The sequence below is a fragment of the Thermobia domestica genome, chromosome 3 (assembly GCF_964235325.1).
Source record: "Thermobia domestica chromosome 3, izTheDome1.hap1.1, whole genome shotgun sequence".
NCBI classification, from domain to species: domain Eukaryota; kingdom Metazoa; phylum Arthropoda; class Insecta; order Zygentoma; family Lepismatidae; genus Thermobia; species Thermobia domestica.
In genome coordinates this window covers 87,829,482-87,843,085 of record NC_137456.1, presented here as the reverse complement: position 1 = coordinate 87,843,085, position 13,604 = coordinate 87,829,482, and the positions used below count along the sequence as shown (strand labels likewise).

The 13,604-nt window shown below is 35.9% G+C and overlaps 1 protein-coding gene across 15 annotated transcripts in view; it reads left to right on the top strand.

Moving 5' to 3' along the window:
* Positions 1-13,604, top strand: part of LOC145680584 (uncharacterized) — a 158,999-nt gene that overhangs the window by 50,162 nt on the left and 95,233 nt on the right. The window contains exon 3 of one of the 15 annotated variants that reach the window (XM_081751246.1): positions 11,234-13,598. The exons of 10 other annotated variants lie outside the window; for them this stretch is intronic. In XM_081751246.1, the coding sequence (XP_081607372.1) occupies positions 11,234-11,705 (472 nt within the window). In that variant the 3' untranslated portion in view covers positions 11,706-13,598. 4 more of the 15 variants (XM_081751249.1, XM_081751240.1, XM_081751242.1 and 1 more) reach the window with 4 other exon arrangements.

Sequence of the window (13,604 nt, the reverse complement as noted above, 5' to 3'; positions counted from 1 at the left end):
AGAATTCACGAAAGAGAGTATCATCCCATCGAGGGCCCATTTACGTGCAGCGAATGTGGTAAAGCTCTACCAACAAGGCAAGCATTTAGAATTCACTGTGATGTCCATACGAATCGTCGTCGTGCCATGTGTGATATTTGTAAGAAAACTTTTAGCACTAAAGGTAACCTAGCTACCCACTTACGTCAGCATTCGGGGAAAAGAGAATATCAGTGCGAGTTTTGCAAAAAATGTTTCGTTCAAAAATGCCACCTTGAGCGTCATTTGCGAATTCATACAGGCCTGAAGCCCCATGTTTGTGAGATTTGCGGAGAGGCGTTTGGGGATCCTTCTAGTTTGATTCAGCACAGGAGAAACCACTCGAACGAGAAACCATTTGTATGTGAGGAATGTGGAAAACGATTTAAAAGAAAAGGTGTTCTTAATTACCACAGATTGACTCATTTTGAAGTCAGACCGTTTGTGTGTGATTATTGCGGATTTGCCTTTAAGCGAAATGTGCATTTGAAGAAACACATTAAAGTGCTTCATGGATGCAAATGATAATCTGGAGCAAGTTTTTCTACAGACTTTTTCAGGGTTGTAGTAAGTGTCAGTTTAGTTATACTAAGTTTGCTAAATTGAATCTCGCCACTCGCAAAATAAGAGAGAACTTGGGAGACTCCATTTCTTTGTTGAATAGTTGGCTCCGAAAGTTGCTTTATGCTAGATTTAATTATATTTTAGTGTCTATCGAGGACAGTATGTTGATTTCTGTTCCAGCATATTCCGGATAAGACAATGAAACAACTTACGTTAGACATCGTTGATTTACAAGTGGTCAAGTGAACAAAGTAATGAATTTGTCTTACATCTTCGTAGTTTCTGTGTGTTTGTTTTCAGGATATTGTTAAGTTATTGAGGCGTACAACTTCACGTGCTCCACTAGTTCCTATATTATTTTTTATTTTTTTTTTCTTAATTGAAACTGCAGATTTATGTGTTTCACAGTATCTCACACTTAGTGATATGCAGTGGAGATAGTCGTTCTCTCCATAACAATATTCACACTCATTTGGTCGTGTATACATCATCCCACAATAGGCCTTGTAAAAAGCATCAGGATATCATACTAACTCTCTTCTTCTGTTGGCTCATGTGACACTGGTACACTTGGTTGATTTTGATGTTTTTCAGTAACGAAAGTTCTGAATAATAAGTCCTTTATTTTTGGAAAACTTAGTGAAACACTGTCCCATTCTAAATTTAGCGTCCAAATTTCTTGTAGTAATATTTTCAGAAGAACAGCTGTGGGCAAAATCAAACCTAATGGATCGAATGCTTTTATACTTTCTCATAAAAATAACACATTTCATAACAGTTGAGTCAGTCACTATTGGACTCACATTAAACGAAAATACATCACTTAATAAAAACCTTGTTTCTGCAGTGATGCATTAAGTCAATCGTGTAACTAAACTGCATCGCTACAGCAACTACATTGGATTTTTTTTTTTTTTTTTTTTTTTTTTGTTATATTTCATTAACTGTGTTTACCAGTAACTTTTCACTGCTAAATATGAACCTGTAATCTTTGATTGAAAGATTCTAATGTACACTTCACACAATTCGTTGAAATTCTGAATGCTCTGCTTGAATTCTCACCTATCTGTACCTTTTCGTAATATCGACAGTCAAGATCATATTAGGTTATCTGAAGCGCTCAAATAACGAAATTGTTCAGAATTTTACATATTGTGTAATACATATAGTTTTCTTATCGTAATTGAAACGTCTGTCTCTATATATAACGGGCTCATCAGTTTGAAATGAATTTTTGAACATGGATATTACCTACCTCAAGCAGAGTTTTTATCAAACCACTTTGATTAAAATGCATATCCTAAGGAGGAAGGATAATTTAAAATTTGTGCCAAAAATATAGGGTTTCGGCAGCCTCTAAAGTTACGAAAATGGAAGTCTATATATAAGCTCAACTTTAAAAATTATTTGACACGTTTGCCAGCATTTTCAAAAATTCCACTTCTAAGGGGAAAAGGGAGAAATTTCTATAATTTCTCGTTTCACATTCAAATGGACGTTGTCTGTCTCGTCATCACGAGAAAATGACTGAATCGTTTGAAATGATTTTTTTTTTTTTAATGTAGTATTTGGCTTGAACTAGGATTTTATCATGTCACTTTCATAAATGCGTATCCTAAAGGGGGTGTATAAAATGTATACCCCCAAAATAGAGTATTTCACGTGCTCCTAAGGTTTGGAAGACGAATCTTCGTATATGAAACCTATGAGAAATAAATGGACACATGCCCCAAGCGCCAGCGGTTTAGAAAATTCCGTTTTTCTTAGGTGAGGCGGGGAGGGGGTGAGATCACTATGTTTTTCTCAATATATTAAGATAACATTGCCGTTCTTTCTCAGCATCACGGGAAAACTGCTGAATTATTTGAAATTAATTTTTGAACATTGTTAGCGCCTAACTTTAGCCGGGCTTTTTATTATGTCATTTTCATTAAAATGGGTATCCTAACGGGGGAAGGAAAGTGAAACAAGTACGTCGAAAATTGAGGATATCATGATCCTCTCGTGATAGGGATGATCCTCTCTTTGAAAATAAATTGACAAGTGCGCCAGAAACAGTTCAACTGTTTAAAATGAATTTTTAAACGTGGTTTCACGTAAGTATTTATCATTAATCCTACATTTTGATGGAAGTGCGTTTCGTAAGGGTAGAAGAGGTTTCACGAACAATAATGGCTGCACATTTGAAACTGATTTTTTGAATATAGTCGACACTTGGGTCGAGCGTTTTTTTTTTTTTTTTTTATATTCATTTCGATTCAAATATCCATCGCAAGGAATGGAAAATGGGACTCAAATATGCCTTTCAAATATTTGGCATAAACCTGTTCTTCCCGTACCAAGAACGTACATTTTAGCTAGTTAATAAATACAGGGTGGCGCACGAAATGATCCACCATTTATATGTATATATATATATATATGTATATATATATATATATATCGTTTCAGGGGCACAAGAAATCGCAATATACACTTTTACAGCAGTAGCAGTACAGTTTGGAGAAACAGTTGAAGAAGAAATTGACACCTAACTCATCCTGCCGCCGCTAGAGGGATAGTTTTTAAGATAGCTGACAAGAGCAGACTGACCACAGAGCAGCGCTCAATAATCGTGCTTTTGTTTCATGATTCAAAAAGTGTTATTGTTGCTCAAAGACGGTTTCAAGAGAGGCTTAATACTCGATGGGTTCCCTCCAACAAAACCATCCACAGACTGTATGAGTACTTTCAGAGGGAAGAAATAATATTGGAGCCGAAGCGTCCTCGACAGAAGCCTGTGTGTTCGTCTCAGAATATTGAAGCTGTTAGAGTTGCATTGCAGAGGAGTCTCGGGAAGTCGACAAGAAAGGCAGCAGTGCAACTTGGCGTATCAAGACGTTCGGTTCAACGAATTCTGAAGAGTGACCTCCATTTTTATCCATACAAGATGACCGTTGTGCAACGACTCACAAATGATCACAAGCAACAGAGATTAGTGTTCGCGCAATGGGCAGAGGGTAAGCAACGAATCCTTCACAAAGTTTGGTTTTCTGACGAGGCACATTTCCATTTGGACGGAGTGGTCAACAAACAAAATATGCGTTTTTGGGCCAATGAAAATCAACGGTTGATTCATGAAAAACACGCTCCCAGGATTACAGTGTGGGTTGCAATTTCCAGCCATGGACTGATTGAGCCATTCTTCTTCGAAGAAACAGTAAACAGTGAGCGGACACTATGCTCCGGAATAACTTTGTCCCGCAGTTGCTTGCTACTGCTTTACCCATCAACACGCAGTTGTTCATTTAAGATGGAGCCAAACCGCACATTACGAATGTTGTCTTGGATTTCTTACACGAAATTTTTCACATGCGCGTTATTTCTGATCGATTTCCAGACCGGTTTCATGCTGGACAATCTTAACCACCTCATAGTCCTGATCTTAACCCATGTGATTACTTTCTGTGGGGGTATTTGAAGGAAAAGATTTTTCCGAAACATCCCAAAAATTTGGTAGAACTCAGACGACTTCTTGTTCAGGCTTGCAGTGAAATTGATGAAAACATGTGTCGTCGAGTAGTGAATATAACCTCAGTGTTCCATTAAATGCAGTTCAGGTCAACAATGGCGGCCACATTGAACATGTTTTGAATTAGAACATTTCTCCACAGGACACTCTTTCTTGTGATGTGCATTTCTTTCTGTTCTGATTGTGAATAAAGTTTTTATTTAAAAAGAAAATGGTGGATAATTTCGTGCGCCACCCTGTAGAAAGAAAAATGAAAAATATTATAATCCATCGTGAATGATTTAACTTAGGAACGGTTCAACCTGGTTGAAAACAGAAAGAAAGAAAGAAAATAGAAACGGGTTCGTAAGCTGTCGTTAAATAAATTACATTAGTTTCGTTAACTACCTCCATCCTCGGTAGCATAGTGAGCAATTCGTCTTTCCACCTCTCGATACCCTGTGAGGAATTTATTCTCCCGTTCTTCCCTCGTCCATACGCGGTTCAGGAATTCATCCACCTTTGTCAAATGAGTCCTTGGGGAAACCTTCGGGGTAAAGATGGCCAGAGCGTGGTATCAAGTAAGTATATGGAATTTTACCTACACACTGCCCGTTCTTAGTGAGATCTGGATGGAGAACTCAATTTTTACTGGCTTACCACAGTTTACTCGTACCATTGTCCTTTCGACAACCGGTGACCATATATTAATGAGAACCTTTGACAGTTGTCGTCAGAAAGGACTAGGAAGCGTAATGGTCACGGAGAGTCAGAGACCCGCGTCCAGTCCCAACATTATCGCACATTTTTCATTCTTTGAATTTTGTAGCATTTGATACCAGCCATTGTGGGTGTGTGGTGGACAGCATTATGTCTATGGGTCGCGCCCTGTTTCTTTTCTCGTTCGTCGTGAATCTACAGGACATATCCGAGAGATGACAAACTGAAGATTTTGATTTTTGTACAAGTATATGAGTTATTCGTAAAGCACTTTCAATAGGAAAAAAAAAAAAAAAAAAAAAAAAAAAAGTAGAGCGCTCAGTTCTCAAATTGTATGATCATTAGTGTCGTAGCGACTCTGTAGTATGTTAAGATATTCCCTGTTGCTCTTGCTTTGTCATCGTCAATTTCTCCAGTAGCGTACGAAACAAAACATGTTTTTATGAAGTAAAATTGCATTTTGCTATTAGGGGAAGTGCATTTTAGCTACATGCTTATGTTTCAAATGACAACCCCTTGTATCGTTTCACGTTAGGAATTGATTCCTGAGTTAGCCCAGGAAAGTGATGTATGTATTTAAGTATTTATGGGGAATATAGAAATCACTTGAAAACATCAATCAAAAGGATCACTCAATTAAAAGTTATTACCTTTTCTTATCAGAAACTATCCTAAGGCAGAGAATTAAAAGACTAAACTGGATGTAAATGCATTATATTTTTGCACATCCCAAGATAGATAGAAATAAAAATAATAAAAGAGTAAGGGAATGTTTTGAAACTACGTAAACGTTTTGTATATTTCTTATTTATACTTGTATTGGGTAAAAAAAATTTTGTGTTTGGAATATAGCACTCACACACACACACATATATATATATATATATATATATATATATAAAATGAAACCTGTCTGTTGGCCACCATCGGTTTCATTGAGAAATGGCTAACTTAGGGTAAATAAATGTACATATTGTGAAGCAATAAGATTGTAACATTAAGCATTTCTAATGCAGTAACTAAAATATTACCTATGTATTAGTTTGTAAGAAGTATACCTATACCTATTGTATGAATAATATGTCTTAGGTGACTATATGGCTAAAAAGATAGACATTAACCTTCCAACCAACCAACCAAGCTAATTCGAACATGCTAATTACCTAGAAAACACTACGGTACATTTTTATTATTATTATCTTTCTTTCTTTCTTTCTCTTGTGATAATAGATGCAAATTTCAGTTGGGAGAAAATGGAATATCCATGTCGTCCAACCCCTATGAGTCCTTAGTTCTGGGTTCGTAAACAGATTCACTCTGCTCTTGGACTTTGAGCATCAACCAGTTAGAAGTTTTTTTAACACATGCAACATGAATCCGAATGTCATTTGTTTAAACTTTTCTACAAGTTCACCAAGGTGGAAAGATTTCGAAAACGTGACGAAAACAAAGTAAATCAATAGCTCAAAAAATTCTTGCAGACTGAACTAATGTAAAATATGAAAGGGAGGGTTTATGGATGGCGCCTTTCTGTTTGCACACTCACCGATAATAGACATAAGGAATAATGACAAGTACAATTACCTTCTGTATCCTTTCTCCTGTGAAGTTATTTTCAATAGAAAAATTTTTCTTTTCCCTTTGGATTGATCGAATTTCCAAAGCATAACAGCAGTGACAGATGTTCTGCTAGGGTTTGTAATAAATTAAGGAGATTGCGTATACTGCCAATTGTTCAGATATCCACCGTACAGAGGTAAATTTAATATTAACAGCATAGGAATAATGTTGGTTCAATGCGACCAAGTTCCAAGATGGACAGATGGCCAACTGAGAGAGGTGGCCAAGTTTACAGGTTTTACTATATATATAGTCATTGTCAAGTCTGAGCACACTACTGATTTTTCAGAATTGTCAGGAGAAAAGACGTGTATCCTTACAAAACCCAGTTTGTTGAATTTGTTCTGTAAAATAAACATCATTGCTTATGTAAAGAAATTAAAATAAATGATCTTGTTTCCCCTGAGAAGTTTATTGAGTATGTTTGCGTCCAATAAAATGTCGACTCTTAGCCTTGATAAGAGCTTTACAAATTTCAGGCATTTGTTTGGTTAATTTATCCAACTTTTGCGAAGCTATGTAAATACAGTAGCTCTGAAGAGCCTTTCAGAGACCTTAAGTATTCGTTGACATCTATGTACGAACTGTCGTGCCAAGTTCATCTTACAAGAACTCAATGAGTAATAAATCCGGTGACTGTGGGGACTACTCCATTTGTTAGTGATGTAAGCGTCTTCTTTGCATTGGAGATAATTACTTCATAGCTTGGAAGAATGTTTGGGGTGATACTCTTTTGTAGTACAAAATTAGTGCCCCAAATCCGCGTTCCTAATGCATGGAATTCCATGCCTCACTTAAACGTTGTGAAACATGTTTTTGTCCACTATTCCATTAATTCGAACTAAATTATCAACTTCGTAGTTTGTAAAGCATCCCCAAACAGTGACGGTACCTACTCCGTTCCTTGCTGTAGGTATTACACGGTCGGGATAAAAACACTCTTCTGGACAACGATGCACTAACTTCTATCATTTGAAAGTGAAAAGTTGGAATTTAGATTTGTCAGTCCAGAGTGCCCTCTGCCATTGTTCATTGTTCCAATTGTTATTTTATTGTTTCGGCTCAGGAATATATATATATATATATTTTAATGTTCCCAGCTATAGATCTGAAGGTGCTGGGCCACCATCCTATTTGATACCGAATGGAAATGACTCTTCCCTAGTTTTATTGGTTCTTCTGGAGCGATTAACGTCTATTCTGTTTGCTTATTTTTCTATTGAACTTGTTCTTAAAAGGTATTATTTTTGGATGACCAGTGCGTTGCGTTTCTGTGTACGGCCATTCCATTCTTACGGACGAGACATTTTAGCTCACGATTGTAACAAAACAACAAAATTCTAAAAAAAATATACAGGATTGTTTATATATCTTAAGATTGGTAGCTGGGCTCTTTTTATCTAACCTTATTTTTTAATAACAGAAATCGATTTTACCGTCTTTATGATGATCAGTAACTAAACTTACGGACGGGACATTTTTTGGACACATGTTGTAGACGTCAACTTGAGCGTCATTTTCTGCGAATTGCAAAATTTTAGCAAACTTATTTATTTATTTTTTTTTCCTGTTTGGTTTAAACTATTTACCTACATGTTGCCTCACATTTCACCTGAGAAAATTTATATTTTACTCAATAAAAAAAGAATTAGTAATCTTACGGACGGGACCAAGAATTTTCTTACGGACGGGACAAAAAAATAATTGCTAAAAAGGGCTTCTTGAAACACTATTTACTGTCTGAACTGAGTTATTACCCACAAAAGAACTAAAACTAGACATAATGTTCACAGATTCGAGAAACAGAAAGGAATTATGCAATTGAACTCTTTTAAAAATTAACACAACTACATGTAACAAGTACATAGCATATTACTCTTTTAAATTTGCAGTGTTACCGGTACTAGAAAACTACAAATATTCCGTGTGACCTACGATATTAAGACAAGAAGATTGGATGAGACTTGTAACTTCACAGATTTTTTCACTTGGATGTAAAAGTTGAATTCACATTTTAAAATATTTAGCAAACTCGGAATCACGTACAAAAATTCAATAACATCATTCTTCTCAACACCACCTTAAGTGACAACAATTGTTTGTGTGTGTGTGTGTGTGTGTGTGTGTGTGTAATTTCTTCGAACACTAACCAATTTAGCTACTTTTAATGTCACTCTGCTTAACTTATTAGGAGTTATCACATTATTATTCGGAATCCGAGTAAATATCACTGAATTTCACTCGCGCTCCTTTCGGACGGTCTTCAATCTCTTCACTTGGATCTAAATCTGAAGATTCTAGCTCAGCGTGCTTCCACACTTCGTAACAACTTGTCTCAGATTGAACAGTTCTTCCGGTTTCAATCTGACGCTCATCAACAGGGTGAAAATAATGTCGAGACTGAACTTGCGGCATAGAACAAATGCGGGTCCACCTTTTCTCTAGTTCACTCACAATTTCTTCACCAACGAAGAATAACTGAATTCCGTCGGGCGTACAAAGCTCAGTGCAGCATTTGAAAAAATCCCTTGCTGTAGAAAACTCCATCTGTCGAGACTTAACCTTTTCCCACACCATTCTCTTGAATGTGCCTCCTACACCGTCCACGGCTTCTTTCCCGTGAGAAGTTGCAAAAAAGTTCCACTCACCACTCACCCCAAAGTCATTTTTTATCATACACATGTTTGCCAGGGTAATTTATTTTTGAACTCTTTGGCACAGCCATCTGAGAAAACATTCATATGCTCAATTTTGTGTTTTTCCTTTAAGTCAGTAATTAAAGTTTTCAAGAAGACCCACACACAGGACTTACCATGGCTCGTATTGTTACTAATAATCGCATAGCACTGCTTTGAATTCTTCATCCAGGCCACACCAGGAAAAATAGTGACTTGAGTTTGGTTCCAGTGTGCACTCTGTATTTCGTCTTGTGGCACATAGGAATAATTTTCTGCAAAATATACTTGCAGAACAACTTCACCACACTTCAAGTTCTCTTTTTTCATTTGAAAGTAAGATTCTTGGGTCATCTTAACAAAGCAGTGAGTCTTAAATTTTAACAAGCTTTCTCGTATCACATTTACTGCATCTGAAACAGTCCCATGGACAGTACAACGAGTTGGGTGTCCGTTCACATCAACCCACTGCTTCCAAAAAAATTCTTCACTTAAATCATAATCACTACCAACGGAAGCTGAAAGATCTGTTGTACAAAGCTGGCAGTTTTTCGTTGGTCACATCACAGCAAAGGCCTTTAAGATCTTTGGCGGTTTTAGGAAAACCATGTATTGCCTTGACCAGTTCACTCACAATGAAATTGAAGTTCGCGTGAAGCTTACAGACACAAACATTATGTGGCATATTAGAACTAAGCATAATGTGTGTTGGTCTCAATTCGTAGAACTTACTTTTCTTTACTTTAATTTCAGGATACTCTGTACGAAACAAAGCAAATGTTTCTTTTACTGTCATTAAACGATGTCTCTTGTTTCTTTTTAATTTTTCCATTATCAGTTTTAACGCTCTTGAAATCGCGCTTTCCAGGAGCTTGCCTACTTATGTCGTCACGGCTGTAGAAATCTTGAACCTTTTGTATAGTTTCATTGCTGAGGATTGTAGCCCCCCTTTCAGTGATGACAACAAATAGTAACTGTATCGAGTACTTCTTACGGACGGGACACATTTTCTTAATTTGTTTATTTGTTAAATATGATTCACTTGTTGATCACATTTTGAAATTAAATTGAAATTACATTTCTTCCTTTACATATGTATTTTCAGAACGTTATTATTATTCTACAGAACATAAAAAGAACTTCTTTACCTTTTTTCTTACGGACGGGACATCCAAAACACTTTTAAGTGCTGAGCTATTTCTAGGAGAATCAGAAGTGATAATCCACTGCCGAACACTGCATCATACACCCAGAAGACAATGACATTTTCCCTCCAAGCGTTGCTTTCTCAAAGTCAGTAACATGGATAAATAAGTGTTGCCAACAAACGCCTGAAATATTTCCCGGCAATGCACAGGCAGTTCAGTAAATTCAAACTGCCAAAATTGGACAAAATAAATTTTAATTGCGTTTATTTATTTTTCACTCAATGCGACACATTCTTCGCTAACTTAAGGCATATTTTCAGTTCAATACCAACAACATGAATATTTCACTACAAGGTTTACTTTTGCATGGAATGGCCGTGTAATATTTACATCACTTTGTAAATATCTTTCAAGAGTCCGACGTACCGCTCCGCTACTGACAATTTTTCACAGAGAATTACTTTTTTTTTTCCCTCAAAATAACCACTTGAACATGCGCTTCGACTCTTACTTAACAGTTTCTCTTCCGCATTTTATAGCACTTACATGTGTTTCAAACAATTCAACTGGTTCACACGAATGAAAAGGATAAAATCGCATTTCACAGATTTGCATCCAGTTTTGCTCATATTACGACATGACTGAATAGCGCATACACAACTGTCCGTTGAAGTAAAGAGATAACTACTGATAACGGTTCGGACGCACAGCATTAGGTGTCGTTGAAACGATGCATCATCAAACAAAGCGTGATGTTAGTTGTCTGTTCATTAGTTATATGTCAAGCAGCTTTCCTCAATAAATTTATCCCGATGTCAACAAGACCGTTGGTGTCCTTATATGAACAGCGTTGTTCATTTTCAAAACGAGTCCAGTAAGCCTGGCTTTGTATGGACACAGTGTCTTTTATTCGGAAAATTCTGAAAAAACAGTAGTGTGTTCAAATTTTTAACAAGTGCACAATCCCTTGTACCCTAACACTGCTTTTACCTTTCCAGGAAACCATCTTTAAACATGTTAAAGGAAGATAAATCAGAATTACTTTGTCCTGCCTGTAATGAAGTTTTCTTCAATGTGCAAATGTATCAGGATCGTCTGAATTCAGATATATGTCGTAAAAAAGAGCGATCAAAGAAAGAAGCAAAATTAGTGAAATCTGTTAATGGTGATTTTTCTACAAAAGGATCGTGGTACATTTGTGCTAAAACATTTTCTACTGAACAAGGATTGGTTCAACACTTGCGTCTTCACAATCGGGATTCTTTGTTCGTCTGTGAAATATGTAAGAAGGGATTTACGAAAAAGGCCAATTTGATTCGCCATGTAGAAATACATCCTGGAGACAAAAGTCACATTTGTACGATCTGCCAAAAAACATTTTGGTATAAAAACAATCTTCGTAGTCATAGAAAGGAACACGACGCTACTACATACGAATGTCATGTGTGCAATCGAATGTTTGATTCCTAAACGCAGTTGCAAATACATAGGAAACATCATAATTTGACAGTAGTAATATGTGATATTTGTAAGAAAACATTTAATTGCAAAGGAAATTTTGCTAATCATATTGTGAAACATACAGGACAAAAAGATTTTCATTGTGAAATACGCAAGAAGTGTTTTTCGTAAAAGAGGCAGTTAGAGCTACATTTAAATATTCACATGGAACAAAAACCATTTCGTTGTGAATTCTGTGACAGAAGTTTTGCTGATCCTTCTAGTTTAACTTTTCATCGACGGTCGCACACGGGAGAGCGTCCATATGTCTGTGAAATATGTGGAAGTCGACATAGAAGCTGTTGGGCTATGAAAGTGTACAAATCTATTCATTCCAGTGATAGACCATTTACATGTGAAAAATGTGACAATACTTTTAAACGAAAGTCTCATTTACGTAGACATATGCAAGTATTATACCCTGACTCCAAAGGGGACTGAGGGAGAATTTAATATTGATATGAGGGACCGTAACTGTAATAAACATTGTGTCATCCGCGTTTAAGTTACTTCTCAACTTCAATCGAGACTAAGTCTCTATTTGAATCTTAATATTCTTCTAGTGAAATATTTGCTGCATGTGCCGATATCTAGAAGTAAATTGTTAATTTTTGGGGGCGTCTCGCGAGAAATCAATACTAAGTGATATAAATTATTACAACAGACAAGGGGAAATTGTTTTTATTGTAAGAATTGAGTTGTAAATTAGTGATTTTAAGAAGGAATTTCGAAGCTGCTACAAAAATTGAGTATTTGATTTCATCATATAATCAATATTGTATAATCAATTTAAGTATTGAATACTTTCGACCAAAACTTGGAATTTCCTTCTTGAAATTCCATAAAATTATACAAGCACTTGCGATATTTTTCAGTTTCATTATTATTGTGATTAATATTAAACAAGGTTGATGTCTAATACATCTTCTTGCTTAACAATAAAAATTGTCTTTAATTTTACTCTGGCCAGTTTCAAATATTTAATCAGTTGCTATATCCGTTGTCCCTAACAACATTGTTCTTTTCTTCATGGTCCAAGATTGTTCTTGAAAAATTACTTGTGGTAATTTCTTGAAAATTTATCTTTTATAGAATGTTACCATTAAAAAAAAAAAAAATTAAAAAAACGTTGTAGAGCGCTTTCTCCCGGAGCTCCCTCGTGGCTATGTGGATAGCATAGGCACCGTGGGCGAGAAATCCGGGTTCGATTTCCGCGGGAACTCATGTGGTTTGGATCCCACGTTAAGTAGGTCCACGTCTCATATAGCCTCGCAGCTGAAAGCGCGCTAAACTCAAAAATCTAGACCTAAATCTAAAATCGCTATCTGTCCTACTATAAAATGGCAATTTTAATTCCAACTAATATGTTTACAATTAGTGATTCATTAACGATACGGGCGGATGTTATTAAGATATCCCCTATTGATTTATTATTCCGTCTATTCCTCCGATATCGTACTGAACATAATCTTCGTACAAATAATTAAGATTCCATTTTGCTATTTAAAGTAATGTTTAAATAAACTTAAGGATCATGAGAGTGTAGAAATAAAGGGAAAATGTCAATTAGAAATCAGATAAATTTGAGTTATATTTCTTTGACATAAACTGGCCTAAGGGAAATAACTAAATAAAATACCACATATGATACAAACTACATTGCAGTGTCTTTTGACGCACTGAAAATTCGACCATTGTAAGTTAAAAAAACAGAGAGATATAAGCAGATATGAACGTATGTGAACACTTCATATATTTATTTTATTACATTCTGCTAATGACTAAACAAGTTCTTTGTTTGAAGTACAGTATTATGATCTATCAAAATACACGATCCTTTGTACCCTAATATTGCTTTTACCTTTCCAG